General features: G+C 33.9%; 2 protein-coding genes across 2 annotated transcripts; one reads left to right on the top strand and one right to left on the bottom strand.

Annotated features, from left to right (window-relative positions):
• Window positions 1-6652: 6652 nt before the first annotated feature.
• Window positions 6653-13383, top strand: LOC107918300 (protein GET4). Its single transcript, XM_041109921.1, has 12 exons — window positions 6653-6909; window positions 7440-7519; window positions 8017-8095; window positions 8627-8708; window positions 8854-9004; window positions 9374-9464; window positions 10225-10308; window positions 10957-11003; window positions 11569-11697; window positions 12451-12535; window positions 12738-12818; window positions 13054-13383. The coding sequence occupies exons 1-12, from the start codon at window positions 6862-6864 to the stop codon at window positions 13060-13062; spliced, it is 966 nt and encodes a 321-aa protein (XP_040965855.1). The 5' UTR covers window positions 6653-6861; the 3' UTR covers window positions 13063-13383.
• A 197-nt stretch (window positions 13384-13580) lies between these two features.
• On the bottom strand, window positions 13581-17751 carry LOC107918299 (uncharacterized). The gene is made up of 9 exons (XM_016847825.2): window positions 17518-17751; window positions 16979-17146; window positions 16731-16898; window positions 16280-16546; window positions 15851-15882; window positions 15680-15772; window positions 15025-15181; window positions 14384-14925; window positions 13581-14288 (listed from the first exon to the last, which is right to left on the bottom strand). Exons 1-9 carry the CDS (start codon window positions 17594-17596, stop codon window positions 13707-13709), a joined length of 2088 nt encoding a protein of 695 aa, XP_016703314.1. The 5' UTR covers window positions 17597-17751; the 3' UTR covers window positions 13581-13706.
• Between the last annotated feature and the right edge of the window lie 1945 nt (window positions 17752-19696).

The following is a 19696-nucleotide window of genomic DNA, read 5'->3' as shown; positions in this document are numbered from 1 at the left end:
GCAGTGTAAAGTTGCAGAATATTGACAAGAATGAATGCACATAAAGCCATTTCAGAAGTTGAATCTATGTTCAGCCACATCTTGTTCTAGTGCTTACGTTTGTTTTATATTGAATCCCAATAAATTTGGAATCGAGTTAAGTTGAAACTATTTTAAACTAGATTACTTTATCTATGTGTTTTTTATCAGAGAATTGATGAATTTGGAATTGTTTCAAAGAGAAAAAAAAAATATTATGAATGGCAAAAAATCAAACAATTTACTATCATATATTTAAGATTATTTACTTGTAAATTTTCTAAATATATTTAATATTTATTATCTAATGTGATTAGTAGACTGTTTTTAGAATGTCATAATTTACGGATCAAAATCCGTGACGAATGTACACAGACCGTCTCATGGAGGTCAATTGATTAAATGAGTTCATTTGATTCACTTGAATTGTCTCGATTCGTGGAAACCATGGAGAAACTCATCTACTTAAAGCCTTGGTGGCCTAGCGAAACACTCCAGTAAAACTGGAGCTACCATGGTTAATGTAAATCTTAAAGGATAAGATTGTATAAAGGTTAAACCCTTAGGACCCTCTAATTGTAGATAGGAACTAATCTCAGTCATTGTTGTAATTCGATGTATACTGTTGGAACTGGGAGAACTCAACTATAAATAGAGCCCTCCTCTTCATTTGTAATCACTTCATTCTTGAGTTAAAGAATATTTTTTAAAGCGTTTAGTCAAACACTTGGCGTGCCATTATTCTCTTGTGGCTTTTCTGTTCGATTCAAGTCTCTTTATCTTTTCAGGTTGCTTTTGCTTTATTTCAGTGCCTTAGAGAAATTCCTTTGTGAATTTTTATTTTCGAGATTTAGGCTAATTTGAGCAAATTTGAAACAAAGAAATCGCCTAAGGCCACACGATTTACTAAACTAAAGTTTTAGCCTTGTGACAGTTGGTATCCGAGCTAAGGTTCGAAGGCGCCAATTAAGATGACAAAAGAAGTAGGCGATCATGTTGAACCTATAAAGACTCGTGGTGGGGGCAAGAAAGCTAGCTGCTCGAGGGATATGCTGTCAGCTTTGGAAGGCGGAGTTGCCAAACTTGAGGGCTCCATGAGTGATGTGAGGGAGACCTTTAAGAAAGTTGATGGGCATACCACAGAGCTAAAATCGAAGAAATATCAACTTAAGGAACAAGTGGCAGAGACCCTCAATACGAATGTGGATGTAATGCAATGGGCCCTCAATACCGCTGTGGGTGAGTTGATTGATAAGAATGATGCTCTCGAGACCTTGATGTCAGCCTTGAAGGAACAAATTGAAGAGTAATACTTCCGTTATCTGCAAAGCTCATTATCTGCAAAGCAACTTGGGTAATGAGGTGTTGGTTGTAGCACTTGAGCTTAAGGTAGATGTCTCGAAGCTAAAAGAGTTCAATGAGCCGAGGTTTGCAAAGGATGTAGACAACTTCTTGTGGGAATGGAGCAATACTTCTGTGCCAAAGACATCATGGATGATGTTGCTAAGGTAAATATTACTTCTATATATTTTACTGGTATCGCTTTGTTATGGTGACATCGTAGGTCCATAGATGAAAAATGAGGTGGAGCTACCATTGGGACTTAGGAGAACTTACAAAGTGAATTCAAATGGCAATTTTACCTAGAGTATGTTAAGGACGAGGCTGAAGCTAAGTTGCATTGGTTTACGCAACAATGCACAATTAGGGAGTATGTGCGGGAGTTCGGAGAGCTCATGCTCCATATTTCCGAATTGGGTGAGAATGAGATGTTTTTCTCCTTTATGGATGGGCTAAAGCCTTGGGCGAAGCAAGAGTTGCAATGTCGAGGGGTAAAAAAACTTTCCAAAGCCATGATCGTAGCAAGTCCTTAATTGAGCTTATTTCGAAGAAAGACAAGTTTGAGTCTTCCAAGCCCAAAGAGAAGGGAAATGGTGGGGGAGACAAAGAAGGGGACGTTGAGAATAAAAACGACAATGGTGGTAACGAGGAACCATATAATGGGAAGTGAAAGTCCAACAACAAACCAAAGGTGTTAGTGAGAGGCTTCCTTTGTAAAAGTCCGCATATTGTAAGGGATTGTTCGAAACGATATGTCTTTTCTACCATCGAAGGGGGTGATGAGCCAGAAAAAAGTACCATTGAAGCTTGGTTCGATCTTGAATTCCATCGAAGCCAAAAAGGTCAGAGAGAATGAAAAGAAGTCAGTGAAGTGCTTCTTATGTTGTGGTCCGCATAAGATATGAGACTATCCAAAGCGATCTAAGATATTCGCGATCAATAAAGAAGAGAAAGCGGAGCCAAAGAGTGAGACTTTAAAGCTTGGACCAATGATACTCAATTTTGCAAAAGCGAAGAGGGATTGTAAGCAAAAAGGGTTGATGTTTGTGGACATTAACAGTGCAGGTCAAAGAAGAGGTGCTCTTATTGATACGAGGGTATCAAACTTGTTTATATCAAAAAAAGTTGTGGGTAAATTTGGTCTTTCAATTAGCAAATCGACTAAGAAGAACAAAACAGTAAATTCTAAAGAGGTCCCAACTGTAGGGGTTGCACAAGGAGTTGAGCTACAGATCGGTCAATGGAAAGGCAACGAAAACTTTAATGTAATTCACTTGAATTACGACTTTGTTCTTGGCTTGAATTTCTTTAACAAGATTAATGGACATGGTTGTCCATATTCATTTTGGACATGGTTTTTAAACAATTATTAACAATTATTTATTTTTGGGACTTTCAATTTTTTTAAATAGTTGCTTACATGGAAAAAGGTTCATCAATATGAGGTACACACAACACATTACGTGTCACCACCTAGTTGCTTCATCAGCCACGTTATCACCCAACTGTTGAAATTGATGAATTTTTTAATAGAATGACTGATTTGCTCTATGATCTAACGTATAACGACTAATTTGTCGACTCTTAGTACAAAGGACCTTGATTAAATGCTAAAGTTACATATTTTATGTAATTAAATTGGTTAATTTATGAGAGTGCACCACTAATTTTTCCATGTCTTTGTTGAATTTTGTGTAGGGATGCAATTTGGGGCTAAATAGAAGAAAAATGAAACAATTGAGCTAGATTGAAGAAAGAAGCAAAGAAGGAGGGCCAAAGCAGAATTTTTCCAAGATATAATTAGCTGAAATTTTTGTTGACTTAGTGGGAGATTATGTAGGGATTTTTAATATTTTATTCCTTGATTTTCTATACTAGTTGGCTCTTAATTTAGCAAAGCCACTAGTATAAATAGTTGACTACTTTGTTCATTTTAATCATCAAGTCTTGAATCAATTCATAAATCAAGCTCTCATCTTTGAAAACAATCTTTTCTTCATTTCTCACGTAGCATTTTGTTGTTTTTAATTTCTTTTTCTTCAATTTATTAATTCCTTGTTAGCCACCAACTTAAGCCATTTGCAATTCCTTTTTCAAATTCCCTTTTCATTTCCAGTAGCTAACCATCCACTTTAATACATTATTAAATTTCTAGCCCCCATATTTAATCATGCCTCCCATCCTTTTCACCCATTTTGCCTTATTTAATTTATCCAATTTCAAGATGCCCCAAACCCTAGTTAACTAAATCTATTTTCAGCTTTAGGCCGGAATTAGCCTCGTCAAAACCCGTGAGTTAAGAACCTGAGCAACTTAACTCCTAAATTCCAGTACTTATTATTTATCCGGATTAAGAGTATGATTTTGTCAACTCACAAAGTCAGATCAATACTAAGTAAAAAAAGACGTCGTTTGATTTAGTGTGGTTAGACTTACAGTTAGAATTCCGAAAGGATCGATTGTCTAATCAGTTTTCTGTGAACACATTGGTGTGCCAAGTGGAGATTACTGTTTGGTTCCGTCAAGGGAAGTAGTAACCGGATTTAAATGTCCCACGCGGTTGAGGGCATTGGTTCGAGCTAGGCTCTTCTAGAACGCAAAGCTGCCAGAGTTCTAAATCACGAACATTTCGTTGGTTGTTCGATCGGTAAGGGTTAGTTATTGGACGTTCCATAACTAATCTACACAAGGAAGAGTTAGTGTCCGAGGCGTCATTGGTAGCTATAACTAGCTTATTGGAAAAGAGGAATTCATCTAATTTCGAGGATCGATTCAAAGACGAGGAAAAACCCGTGTCTAAAGTTGAGCTTAGTTTAATTAATTTTTCTTCATATTTATTTAACTATTTTTATTATTTTATTTCCAGCTTTTACTTTTCACGTTTTATTTTCCCTGTTTATTTCAGGTTCCAGGTTTTCAATTTTATCCTCCCCAAATTTATTGGGCACAACAACTGCCCAGACACAAATCTGGTCGAGAAAGAGAAACAATTTCAGTAAACCCAGTCTCTGAGGGATCGACCCTACTCCCTATACTGCTTAAATTGCAAATTAGGCGTAGGTTTATATTGGTGGACTCGACACCCATCAGACCTCCATGACACTTTTGTTTAATCCTACTCGTATTTTAATTCCATGTCACTTACATAAAAAATTAAAAAAAGTCAAATCATCACTTGACAACACAAATAAATGAAAATTTTAATAAAATGACAATTTTATACTTTTTCTAGTGTATAAGGACTAATTTATTCATTTTTTAAGTAATAAAAACAAAATTAATCTGACTCATAAAATAAGGTAGTCTTACTAATATATATGGTATGTGAATCCAACAAACTTGATTAAATAGAAAATTAATTGCAAAAACATTAAGAATTATTCCAAAAAAGGAAAAAGAAAATCTTGGTTAACCTCGTCATCCGACAAGAAACACCAAAACCAAAAAGTCATTCTTGTTCTTACTCTTTCAAGAAAAAACCCAAAAGCAAGCAACTTTATAGATCCACACACCATATGTATATATCCAACTCAACACATTATTATACGTTATATTTTTGTTGAATAAAATTAAGAATTTTTATATGAATACAAGATTATGCATATATAGTTTACATGAATTTCATGAGCGTCTGCTGGTGTTGGGAAAAAGCTTGCTGCTCGGGATGTGGGGAAGTGGTGTCGGCTTCAAGCTTCAGTTGTGTACACTGCAACTATCACCTTCATAGGGAATGTGCCCATGCTCCCTCTTACATAAAGTGGCACCCTTTCTAATCACTGGCTTATACTCCAAAGAGTGGAATTCAAAGGCTGCTTGTGCATTCTGCAAGGAACAATGTCAAATGTTGTTTTATACACGCGGCAAGTGCTCCTTTTGTCTTAACATCAAATGTGCTTTATGTTTGATAAAGAAAGCCATGTGTTCAAGGATGATGGCCACCAACATCCCTTCATCTTCCTCGAAAATCATAGGGATGATAATCCCTTCATGTTCAGTTTGATAAAACCAAATTATTTTGCGATGTACGTCAAAAGGAAGACGATGATAATGCATTTGGCCAAGACCTGTCACTGAAGATAATAGGTATCATGAGCATCCATTCAGCTTGCTTTTCAGAAATGATTCCTTCAATTATAATGCATGTGGCACCATTGGCAAGTTTGTTTCTTATATATGTCTTCCATGCCACCTCCATGTCCAGACAAATTGCACTTCATTGCCGCTCAAAATCAAAAGTCTCGCGACATCATCATCTTCTTCTCCACTACTTAAACAAGGAAAACTTGGAGATTGCCAAATCTGTTTTGATGAAGTGAAAGCAGTTACCAATGTCAGGATTTACATTATCCTTAAATTTACATGATTTGTTGCTTGTTTGCTTCTTGGGTTTACATTGCACTATTAATGAGAGGACTTAAATTCAAACTTTGGAGACGACATTGTTGAAATGAACAGTCACGAACCTTGAACATAAACCATAAAACAAACATGAAATATACAAAAAAAAAAAAACTCCATGATAACCCAATCAGAAATAATTTTACATAATTTTATAATATTTTAATGAATTCAATCATCGAATTTATAATTATACGGATAAAAAACATTATTTTATTTAATATAAAATTAATAGTTGAGAAAATGAATCATTAAACGAAGGCAATAGAGTTATAAAAGGAGGGATGATGGACTGTTAAATTTAAATTTTGTTAACGAGCACCTTGAGAATATATTATATATAATGGATGTGTTGATGGGAGTGAGTAATGGTGGCGGCAGCCACGGCGTGGGGCTGCGGGATGTTGGACGGGCTACGAAGAAAGTGCAGTTTAAGGAGGACCCGTCCAATGGGATGGTGGGTTTTAAACTTTAAAAATACATTTGAATTTGGATAATCATTTGTTTAAGTTATTTTTTATATAATTTTTTTATACTTTTATTATTTTATATGTTTTAAATTTTTATATATTTTTTAACTTTAAAATAATAATAACTTGATATTTTAGAATGAATTTAGATAAATAAGTACTATTTGTTTAGATTATCTTTTATGTGAAGAAAATATTATTTTATTAATTTATATTCATTATATATCATATTAAGAGATTATCACGTGCCATTATTGAATTAATTATCGACATCACATCAGTAAAAATTAATTTTGATAGTGCGAAGGTGAAGGTGAGTGACGAAATATACTAACCAAGTTTAAAAGAAGTTTGAGTATTAACTAAATATTTTCGGATAAATTCAGGATAAATTATATATTAACCTTTTTAGTGATGAAAGAAGAAAAAGTGGAAGGCCAAACCATTTGTTGAAAAAGGCCCAGCCCATTTTCGACTTGTATGAATTCTCTCCGATTGAATTGAAAGATGATCGAAGTGAACTGAAAAAATCAATAGAAGGAAAAAGAAATCAGATCTTTCTGAATAAGAAGAAGAAAAGTCAGTACTTTCTTTCCATTGAAGAACTAGAAGTGAAAGAGGATATCAAGGGAAAATGTCAAGAGAAAAACTAAGAAGAGCCGCACTTCCTCCTGTACAAGAGGTGCTCTTTTTTATTTCTATTGCTTTCAGTATATTTTCTTTGAGATTATTTTCAGTTAAAGAAAAAAAATTGGAAATAACCCGTCATTTTTTTTCGTGGAAAACTGGAAAAAAAAGAAACAAATTGATAATTTTGTATGTTTTACATTTATGTACTTGTTCCCTAAGCTTTTGTTTGGTTGGTAAGAAAATAGAAGTGTAGGAGGTTGGAAGGATGGAAAGTTTCATTCAAAAGGAGGAGCTTTTAAACCTTTTTGTTATTTTAATCTTGGGTTTGTAGTATTTGCATGTGGAAAGTTCTGTTCTTTGAAAAAACAAGCTGTCTTTTTTCTTCTTCTTTTTTAATTCAAGAGAAAACCAATAAAGAGTGTAGCTTTAGATTTAAGTATGATTTTACTTTATTTTTATGCTGAGGAATGGTTTCTAATTAGACCAATTAATAGTGTAGTTTTATATCGAAGTACGAGTTTATTTTTTTGGTGAAGAATGATTTTTAATTGCTTTGGTTTTTGCTTTTGATATGAAATGCAGAATATTGATAAATTAGAGAAAGCTATAAATGAGGGTAATTTCTATGGAGCTCAGCAGATGTACAAATCAATAAGTGCACGGTATGACACTATGACTGCTTGCCATCACCAGTTTTATTTTATTTTTTATAAGGGTTAAAAATTTCTAGAACTGTTATTGTTCTATGTTTCTCGGGTGTATATCGGGTTGGAATGCCATGCCCATTGTACATGTCAAACAGAGGGACTTCACAAATAAAGTAAAAGAAAAGAGCCTGAGCAACACAGGAATTAACTGTACTTAGTCTTGGGTGGGGCTTAATGGGGTAAATCCCCTTATGGTTGGATAAAAGGCTTGTAAGATTGAGTAGGGTAGCATGTTCTGCTTGCATTATCCTTTGTTTCCAATTTGCTTTAGGATTCTATCTTAGTAGTTAAGTAAGGGAGCAAGTAATTTGAGTTTTCCCTTTTTATTCTTTATTTTATGTTACTAATTATGCAGTTGGGACAAATTTAACAATGGTGCATACCACGTTTGATGCCTTAGTTTACTTTGGAAGACTTATCTTTGATTTTGAAACATGCATTTTTTATTTCAGATATGTATCTGCTGAAAGATATTCTGAGGCCTTGGATCTGCTTGAGTCAGGTTCATGTCTCCAGTTGAAGCATGGCCAGGTTTTCTTTTTCCTCCTTCAATTACATTGGTCCAGAGATTGTTAGTAAAGTTTTTACTCAATGTTTTGTGCTAAAGCATAATGAAGTTTACATCGGTTATTTCAAATTTGGCTTCAGAATGTAGTGAAGATGATTGGTATCAGTCTATTTTCGTTTATCTCCTTAGGACTCTTCAGGTTAGAGTGTGGTTTTTCAGATTGGAAGGCTAGTGTAAAGCTTAAATTGAAACTAATATAAGATGACATCATTATAGTATTTGCCATTATTTCATGGTTAATAAGCTTTACATACATGATTGACCTTCCTCCTATTCAAAATATAACTTCATATGTAAGAATGATGCAAATTAGCATTGCAAAGGCTAGGATAAGCTATCTACTGCGGCCCAGTATATTGGATTTTACTTGATAATCACTTAAAAATGGTTGTGCTGTTGTATGTGAAATTTGCATGAAGAAATCATTGTGCTGGTATTCTTCATTGTTGTCCTTCATAGGCCATTTTATTGAAGTCACAGGAATGAATTTTCAGGTTACTTGTGGGGCAGAGCTCGCTGTCTTGTTTGTTGATACACTTGTCAAAGGGAAAATTCCATATAACGAAGACATCCTTGGTCAGTACATGCTTGTAGTTTGATTTGCTTATCAGTGTGGAAAAAAGATACCATAAAGTTCATTATGCTATTTTAAATATAGCTGTTCAGTTTATTTAGTTCTGCTGTTTCTTCTCTTGTGATTATAACAAAATGTGTATGTTAGACCGTGTCAGGAAAATCTATGAGGTGTTTCCTAAGGTGCCCTTGCCTAGTAACATGTCAGATGATGAAGATGTTCGAGAATTTACTGAAGCTCTTGGGGCAGCAAAAACACGTCTAGAGGGCTGCTCATCATTCTTAAGAGCTGCAATAAAGTGAGGCATCACTCCCATATTATTTTGTTGATTAGCTGTTTTCTTTCTTTTTATGATTTCTGTGCCATGTATTAATGAGATAAATTATATTAGGCAGATTGTCCAATTGCTATTATACCAAGTATTGGCATGTCGATTGAAGTTATTACGGAACAGCCTCTCCAGTTATACTTCTTATTTGAATGATGAATGACAGCCTCTCAACATTTGCAATATGTGTGGGGGCATAAGATTATACTGTTTACGGTCACGAGTAATACGAAAATGAAAGACATGAAAACAGAAGAGAGAATAAAAGACTTTTTTATTTGTGTTTAATGGTAACACTACTTATTTTCCCTGAACTGTTTTTATTATTTTCGGTTTTAGGTGGTCTGCAGAGTTTGGTGCTTCCAGAAATGGTGATCCGCAACTGCATGCTATGCTGGCTGAATACATATATTCCGAGTCTACCGAGTTGGTAGGTTTTGAAGTAAAATTGACTTTGCCTTTGCTTCAACCACATTTTTCTTTTGTCTTGATTTACAAGGTTTTAATAATTTACTGTATGCTAATGAAAATCTTAATATTTTGCAGATAATGCACTAACATTATTTGATACATTCATTTCGTTTGCATTTGTAATTAAGATGTGTAGATTCTATATAATTTCTAAATGTGAATAACTTCAGTAAATGCATGCATCCTTCATGATAAAAAGGAAGCAGGCTCTTGGCATGGTATGTATGAGTACTTCATGCAGAGTTGATCGCAATCTGAAACCTATATTCACTTCAAAATGAGTAAAAGAACATGTACACTGTTCTAGTAATCATATATTGTTTGTTATGTACTCGAAACTGATATCTCCATATTTGTTGGTTGGTTGGTTGGCTTGAACTAGTTTATTTACACCTATTGAAACCTTCGCAGCTTTAGTCATGTATCGAGATTTTGGGATTTTGCATTTAAAACTTTTGTAAGCCTATTATGTTCATTGTAGTTATTATTATGGCAAAATCATCATTTTCATTGCGGTGTCTTTCTTGAGGTCCTTTGTCTCTCTGTTAAAATATGCTAGGTCAAATAAATTAGATGCTTCCTTTTTAATCCATGCAAGCCATTGAAAAGTGTCCTTATTTCTTGCTCCTCATTTTACATCGGTTTTCATCGTCCATTCATTATTTAACATGCATGTGGATTGTGGATGCCAACAATTATATGATTTTTTTCTTTTGCAGAACATGGCTAAAGTGTCATATCATTTTGTTAGAGGAAACAACCCAAAGAAGTTTGCTTCTACTTTAGTAAATTTCATGAGCAAGGTTAATTTTCTTTTTATTTTCTCTCTCCTTGTTATGAATATGGTTGGAGGCACACAGTTCAAAGTCATATTCCCTGCGCAGCAATACAGTATATAATAGATGAACAGTGAGACCTTAACAGGGTGAAACGTACCCTTAGGTATAATAAAAAGTTTTTAAAAAAAAGCTATTTAAAATTAGAAAGTGTGGCACGCAACAAACTCTTTACCTGCTTGTGGAGTTAAAAAGTTCCAATGCTAGTGTATCAAAGATGGACATAAGTACTTTTTGGGAAGTTTCAGTCTTCAAATTTGATTGCATGTATTGCTACTTCTGCTAGAGTGATCCTACATCTAAGCCTATTTCTTATTAGTATTCAAAAGAATTAAGGTATATAAATAATTTGAAGTTTTGGGTTACAAATCTATGCTTCTTTTAAGGAATTAGAATATTTTCCATATAAAATGCATGGAAGATGGCATAGCTCAGTCGATGTACTTGGATTTTGAGTTCTAAATAATTAAGAGTTTTGAGTTAGAATGCATGGAAGATGGCATAACTCAATTGATGAACTTGGGTTTTGATTCATCTCTATGATCAACTGTAGGGATTACTTCTCCTTTGATACTTATTCAATGCGATCAACTGATATGCTTTTCAACCATGCAGTGTTATCCTGATGAAGATGATATAGCAATTGCACGCGCAGTTCTTATGTAAGCCTGCTGAAAACCTGCTCAATTGGCCTGTAATTTACTGTTCCTGTTGTAACTACTGTTGAAACCTATAGTCGCTATGTGCTGTAATCTTGACATTACATCATAAATTTCTGTTCCCAGATTCAAAATTCTATGGTTCATAATAGATTACATGTTCCATTTCCCCCCTTTCAAAGTGGTCCTTTGTACATTTATATAAATTGATTATTAACATGCCGGTTTTCCCTTTCAACCTATATATTAATTTCATTTTTTAATTCAAAAGTATTCATTGACTGAAAATTTTCTGTTGATTTCAAAAGTAAACTGGATTGCAGAATTAGAACTTAGTCAACTGAATTACAATGATATGCCATTGCCTTTTGTGTTTCTTATGTCACTTAAATCAGTTGAACTTTCATACGTGGCTTGTAAATTTCCATCTGTGATCAGGATTTTAGGTTCCTTTCACCCCCTCAATCTTTACGTGGTCCAAACTTGATAAAATGGAGACTGTTTCTTCTATTTTTAATGTAGTTATAAATTGTGAGCTAATGAAGAAAATTTGACTTTTACATTATAGGTACTTGTCCATGGGTAATCTTCGGGATGCTAATTGCCTTATGAATGAATTGAAGAGACAAGTGGAATCCCAGGAGCTTGATTTCCCTGAATCAGATTTGGTTCAGTTTATCACCTTTCTGTTGCTAACGTAAGTTATTTTTCTTTTGCTCTTTCATCACTTCATGCTCCATGTGTATAGGGGATGGTCCTACTATTCTCAATGCGAATAGGTGTGGATGCAATGTTGTTGAGTATCATGTAATGTTGACAATACTGCCTTCTTTGTTAGAAGTTGGCATTCTCTACAATTTAGTTTAAGGATGATATTGGTGCATATACTTCACCTTCCGACCTAGTTTTTATCCTCAGTTAAGTGGTCAGATTTTTGAGGTTTATGTGCTTGGACTGGATTGAACTTCCTTGGCCTTAAGATAATTACTGATGAAGAAAGTATAATAAACAAACCTGCTCTCATCTCCAAAACATATCACAACTCTTTTTCGTTTTGGTTTGGGAAGCTATAAAAACCTGTGTTACTACAACTCTTCATCTTCATTTTTCTTGAAGCACTATTTCCAACACATTTTTGGACATGCATATGGGGATATGATCTTCCGAGAACCATTTGAGTACATAGAAAAAATTAGAAAAAAGTGAACATACTCATGTCGGGCGCTTTCTCATATCTGCTTACACCTCAATCCAAGTAACATGGATAAAAACCATAAAATTGCAATAATGATGATTAAGTAATGCTTGTATTTTATTTTTTAATCCATGAAAAAAACCTACTTTTAGTTAAAACCATCGTATTTGGTTTTTGGCTAAGAGCGTATTCTTTCCATATTTGGTAATTTTAACATAGTCCAATACATTGTTCTGAAGACTCTTTTGCATGCAGGTTGGAGAGAGATGCCTTGCCCCTTTTTAACATGTTGAGAGTGAATTACAAATCTAGCATAGACAGAGAACCGGCATTCAATGAGGTGGGCAATTGATTTTGCAGATCAGAAATACTCTTATTATTCCAATTGTTATTTCCTCTCCTTTAAGACATATTTTCGACTTTATTTTCAGTTCCCAACGGGCATGTAACTGTTCTGGCCGTTATGTTTCGTTTTTATCATCTCTTTGGCTTATAGTTAAAGCTTACACGTATAAGATTCTAACACGAACATGATTGTTCAGTTGCTAGATGAAATTGCAGAAAAGTTCTATGGTGTACAGCGTAGAAATCCGCTTCAAGGGATGTTTGGCGACTTATTCAAGGTTATCATCGACATATCCGTACATCTATTGTTTTCTATCATAAGAAATTCCTGGCATAAAAAAACAATATTATATAGAATCATCTCCGAAAACCAAAAGCATAGTCTGGGACACCTTGTGCAATCAACTTGTTTGCAGTTACAACTTCCCTGCTACACATTCTTATTTGAAATGGAAACTAGATCAACTTACATGGACATGATTCGTACTTTATGCATTTTAACTTATCGTGCAGATGATGTGATGAGGAAAAACATGGCAGCAACCTGAATTTGTTGGAATTTGTCAGTGTCTAGGCGGACCTGAACTGCTGATTTTCATTATGTCTTCGGTTTGATGGCAAATTCCTTTTTATGCCAAAATTGTTTAATATACTTTTGTAATATGTTTCCCATTTGATTGGGGGGGGGTGATTTTTATCCTTAAACCAAGAAAACTGGTAATTCTTTCTTACCATCACAAAACCTTGTACTAAATTTACCCCCTTTGTTACATTCATAGCCTATGTTTATTTGGACTTGAGGATGAGTGTTAAAGGTATATGGATATGCATTTGATTCAAGTATACTTATTCCTTTGTGTAAGTTCTTTCAATATTGTATTTCAATACTTATTTCAAAACCTAAAAACAAATAGTACAAGCTTCACATTTTTTCATTTTAAGTTCTTGTCAATTGGACGTCAAGTCAACCTCAAGTCAAATTAGGTTCTAAAAATTGTCACTTTCAGTTTTGGGTCGCATTGGATTAAAGTCGTTTTAGGTTACTTGGGCAAAATTGACAAGCTTGATTCTAATGCTTGAAGTACACACAGCCTTTACACCCATGTTTTACAAGATTAACATCAAAGCTAAACACATTTTGAATGATTATCTCGCTCTTTTTGACCTTACAAATCTATCACCGATTCCCCCCCATTGACATCAATGGCTTCGATCTGCTTAGTTAAGACATCCACTTGACTCTTGAAACTAAATAAATTTTCGTTTTCATCGGGTTTGGGTGCTATAATCTCTTCTTTTTTATCCTGTGATGACTTTTCAACCAATTGAGTGGCACGTTCTTTGCTTTCAGGTTGAATGTTACCCTTGTAATCTCCTTTTACATATGATCCAAAACCGTATATTTTCAAGCGATATCCATTGCTTGACTCACAAGATAATTCAGTCTCAGCCATTGAAGTTGCAGCTGGAGAGCTTTCAAGCGTCCCAGGTGATGCTTTTTCTACTTCAAGCTTTGCAGCACAATTAAGCTTGATACCCATGGAACTTCGGGTTCCATTTTGAAGAGAACCCAGTTTTTTCTCCTTTAGATTTGAAGTTCTTGATGATGTTCTTGGTGATTGAAGTTTTCCAGACCTTGATCTATTTGGTGTGCCATTGATATGATTCACACTTGTTCTGGCTTTACAATTATTTTGTAAACCAGAATGGAACTTCACACCATTTGGAGTAAATTCCCTGGAATTTCCCTGTCAATCGAGAAAAAAAAATACAAATCATTCAACAGCTAGAATGTGAAGTTAAAACTCAAGATAAAGCAAAGCAAATGAATAAAGAAACACACCACTTCAAAGAATCCGATCTTTGGGGATGGCAGTCGAAGGCCAGAAGGCTTTGTTTCTCTTGAAACAGTCGATGGTGGATGACAACTACCCTTTGAGAATCTACCAACATCTTGATGTGGCAACCTTGTTTCTTTACTTCCACTTGGAACAAGTTGATCATTAGAACAGTTAGTGTCTAAACCTTGAGAAGCATCATTGTTGACATGATTCAAAGAAGCTGAGGTTTCAGAAGACCAACAATCCATGGAATTACAAAGAGATGTGCTCGTAGATTTTGGTGTGGATTGCAAACCAGTTGGCTGAGAAGAATCTATCTGTTTGCTTTTGTGCCCTGTTAAGGATTTTGAAGGAGTCCGAGCATCTGAATCCAAAGCAATCAAATCATTCTTTCTTCTAAGAGAGCTCGGAGACTTAAGGGTAGAAGCATTGTGACCACTAACAGATCCTGAAAGATCTTTAGAGACAATATGCACACGTGAAGTTGATTCGGGAGGTGGTGTACCACGGTCACCAATACAAGGTTTCTTTGACATATTCTGTCCTGTAATCATTAATCAAACAGAATCCAAATTATATATATTTAAGCAAAAAAGATAAATAAACATTGTACGAGTAAATCAAAGTTAACGGCAATGTTTACCAGATACAGCTTTTCTGACTTTATTGTTAATTTTCATCTGGTTTGCACCCAATGAAGCTCTTTTGGTTGCACCAGGTGAGAAAGGGTTGGCCTGGTTAGATGCCTTGGACAGCCTAAGGGAAGATGATGAATCAAGTTCTCCACTTCGAGTGCCATACTGTTTGTTTAACCATAAGTAATGAAGTCAAGTCAGTGAGATCCAAAGGTTAGTTCGTAACAACTCAATCATGCATGAAAATTACACGAATACTATACGAGACACATAACTAAAACATGACACAATACACTATATGAAATAATAACATCAGCACAATACGAGTACGTGGAATTTGAGCCTACTATATGTGAAAGGAAATATAGGAAATTGCTTATCTCTAAAGGTCAGCTTATATCTGAGCTCTCAAATGAAACATGGATGAGGCGCACATGTGTAATACCATAAAGCTATGTTAATCCCACCTCATCATTTACCCAAGGCATCCATGTCCGACATTCATGTTTGACACATACTCATATATGGGTATGGGATAATGTCCCTCCAAGGGCACTTCAAATACATGGAAATATCAGACACATTATCCGTCCAAAACTTACCCCTAAGTCTTTGAGTAAAATAACCATGAAGTCTGTAGCAGTATCTTGAACTGAAAATTACCTGTGCTTTTGTAGGATTGATAACTTCTTTTAATGTCTTCCCCACTCCATCTGCCGTAGTTTTTGGCCTTCTGGAAGCTGGCAGGGTTTTAACCTAAGATTTTGAAACGAATGAGTCTCAAAAAAAACATAAATAGTGTCAGTTTTGACATCAAAAAGAAAATCTACAAACCCTCATTGAAGTAGTATCCACCCTTTTTGAAGCTGCAAAGGAGAAGCAGAATTGATAGTAAGGCAAAAAAGTTCAAGAACCAATTCATGATGTAAAAGAATCATATGAACAAGTTATAAATTATTTTACTAGAACTTAAATTTGGGCTTGCTAATCCTGAAGAAGCCTATAGCAAGTAGGTTGGTTGCTATGTTGCACCAAATCGAATGTGGCTATGGGATATGACATACAAAAAATCCTCTAAATACATGAAAAAATTTAACATACACATATGCCACACTCAACCAACTCCAAGAGTCCAAGTAACATAGGTTACATGCATAACTTTACAGTCAAACCTACAATAAAATAGATTTAGCTGCAAACTAGAGAATGATTGGCCTCCATTAAGTTCCACATGAAGAATTGTTGAAAGAAGTAGATACTCACAATGTGGATTTGGAATGCCTGTTTGACTTTGAAATTTGGAACTTGATTTCAACAAATCTGACGCTTTGCATGATTTGTGCATGGATGCTCTCATATCATCAAAAAGATCAGTCTCAAGACTTGACAAGGAGTATTCACTTTCCATTGTTGAGTTTGATTCAGTAGATTTCCAAAACTCTTGTTCAGTTCCAGGCAATATATGTGTTACTGTTTCAGACCTCTTATATCCATTATTTACCAAAGACAACTCTTCTGGATCCAATACACCTAAGCATAAAAAAAGTGGAAATAAGTATCAACTCATGAAAACAATACAACACGGAACTCGAGTTTAGTTTAATTGGTTCATACAGTTAACTCTTAAAGATACAATATTCAGCCAGTATAGGTTTAAATCTCAACATCTACAAGCTCCTTTATAGAAAAGAAAAACAAGTGTAAATAAGCATACCTGCATTGGTAAAAAAGGCAGCATCCCAAGCTAAACTTCTTCGGGCAATGCACTCACCAATTCTACTTGCTGCCATGGATTCAGAAGGTAAAACACTTGGTTCCTTAAGTCCATTGTCACCACCATTAATATTCAAAGTCTCAAACAACTCTTCAGGATCCAAAACTCCTAATAACATGAATCACAAATGAATGAGTTGAAATTTACTAAGGAATTTTATCGGTCATTTTAAAAGCTTAAAAACCAACCTGGACTAGTGAAAAAGGCACTGTCCCAAGCCAAACTCTTGCGAAGATCATACTCGGACTCCAATCCATCAGTCTTTTTCTCTTCTTCCTTTCGACATGCTTCATCTTTTGAAGCCTCCATCAGCATGAATCCATCAATATCAACCTTCTTTCTGGTCCTTGAAGCCTCTGCTAAATCAATAACATTCCATCAAGAAATTGATTTACTCAATGAATAAACAGTAAGAATGGGAAAAATCAACCCCAATTCAATGGTTTAAAGTTAGTTTTTCACAATAATTTGATCAAAATTCAATCCAGATATCATTTTTAAAATTAGTAAACTTGTAGATCATCAATATATTGTTTTCCTTGAAATATGATTAACTACCAAAGTAAAGATTTATTCTTTACAGAAAATTAATAAAATCCAATCATTTCAAAGCCAAGAAAGAAGCAATGAATCACTAAGAATTCAAGAAAGTGTTCGTAAAATTCCTCTGTTTTCCCTCAGCATCCAAACAAAAAGAAAAACCAAAAACCCAGAAAAAATAACGTACCAGGAAATTGAAATTCATGCAAAATATTCATTTGGGATGACATTTTGTTCTTCAAGATTTCTCTTTCCTTTTTTATCATCTATTTCTTGCATTGGAATTGAAAGGCATATAAAGAAAATAACTGAGAAAAGAAAACAGAGTGAGACAGAAAAGAGAGGGAAAAAGTGAGAGCGTTTTTAAAAAAATTAGAAAAATTGAAGATTTTTGACAATTAATTTGTAATTATTACTAATTAATTTGAGCCTTGGAGCGGATGCTATGAGCATGAATTAAGATGGAAAGATTCTAAATTTTTGTCTTAAAATGGGAATATAATAACGTCACCAAAACAGGTAATTTTTTATTTTCAACGGCAAATGAAAACATGACACGTGTATAGTTGCATGAAGTATGGTTTCACCAACAAATTAATAACTTTTCAAATATTTATAAATTGATAATTTGTTATATTATTTTTTTAAAGGGTACTTATCAAAAGAATAGTAAAATAATGGTGTTGTGAGTAAACTCGATAGTAATTTAATAAAAAAATATTTTAAAAAGTTGAATTTTTGAATAATTAACTGGTCTTTTCCGTGATATGCACGATTTAATTATATATATTTAATTAAATTCGATTAAATAAATTTTTATTTTTTAAATTTTTTTATAAGATTTAACAAATATATGATTACTATATATAAATTATGTTTTTTTATATTGAATCATAGATTTTAATTTGAAACAATAAATATAATATATATTTTATTCATCTATGAACCAATTAAGATATTGGCCTAAAACAGTAAGAATTCAAAAAAAAAACAGTAATAAGAAAAAACAAAAAATATTTTTAAAAAAACTGAAACAAAATAACAATAAAAAATTAATCTTTTAAAAATTTTATTAAGCTCAATTTGCATACACCATAATTCTTACCAAAACAAATATATATAATACAACCTTGAAATTATGAGAGAGTATTGATTCGGGCTAATAGTGTGGAGGTTGTGAAGGCTATTCAAGATTTTTCCACGACATCCTCGAACTTTGTTCTGATTATACGGATTCATTAACTCTTGATGAAGATTGGACAGTTGTTCCTATAATATATTTTTAGAAAAGGAAACAAAAATAATGACTGCATAACCAAAATGGCTTTTTATAGAGAGAAATGTTTGGTATTATTTGAAGCTACTCCTAAAATGATTTCATGTCTTAAGTTAATGTAATATTTTTGTTTTCTTTACACACAAAAAAAAAACACAACATTGAAATTAACATGGATAATAAATAAATATGAAAGAAATTATACCCAAAATCCAAGGATATTGGGCTGATTTGCAAAAGCATGATGATTGAGCCATTCTTCTTCACTATTCGTTCCACTTTGTTGGATGATTAGGTTAACTTGAATAATTTCGGTTCTGATTAGATTGCACTAATAGGAGGAGCATGCATGTAACACCATGTAGTTGTTCGGATATAGATACTCTGGAAGCAATACTTAATTGTTTGAGGTCTGAACCGGCTGTTCAGAGGAAAACACTCTAAAAACTTCTTCCAATAAGAGAACTAATATCCTCTCAACAACCATCAACCCCAAACTTAACTAACCTAGAGATATAAACCTTAGGCTCTCAAAAAGTAAAATAACTACAGTTACTTCTGCCATTTTCACTTAGATGTGGCATAGATTTAGTTATTTTGTATCTTAGTGAAGATGTTCAAGAATTAAATCTAAAGTACATATTTCAACCCTTCACCTTATTCCACAATCTTGTCTTGACAATTTTTATAGTTGAAAAAGGCCGCTCACTAATTGTTGTAGGCACCGAAAGAGTTAAAGCAAATCTAATAAATTTGTCAAGAAGATAACAAACTTTTGATCTTCTTGTCTCTGTCAAAACGAGGTATAGTTGTGGCAAGCAAAATAAATTTTGTAGCTTCACATCATTGTGCATGTCATATTCAAAACGCTTCAACTGAAATCTCAAATTCAACTACTCTTATTCATGAATACCAAAATGATAAAATTTTTCAGCAAGTGTATTCTTCATTTGGTTTCAAAGCAGAGGTAAGTTTCAAAGCATGCAGTGCTTGCATGCTAAACCTATTATTTGGCTCTTGTTGAGGATAAGTAGATCTTTCAACTTTAATATTTTCAAGCACAAAACAACTTGCTTCAAGCATATAGAAT

Source organism: Gossypium hirsutum, chromosome D13, assembly GCF_007990345.1.
Source record: "Gossypium hirsutum isolate 1008001.06 chromosome D13, Gossypium_hirsutum_v2.1, whole genome shotgun sequence".
Classification (NCBI taxonomy): domain Eukaryota; kingdom Viridiplantae; phylum Streptophyta; class Magnoliopsida; order Malvales; family Malvaceae; genus Gossypium; species Gossypium hirsutum.
The sequence above is the reverse complement of the archived record's forward strand: the minus strand, read 5'-3'. Positions and strand labels throughout refer to the sequence as shown.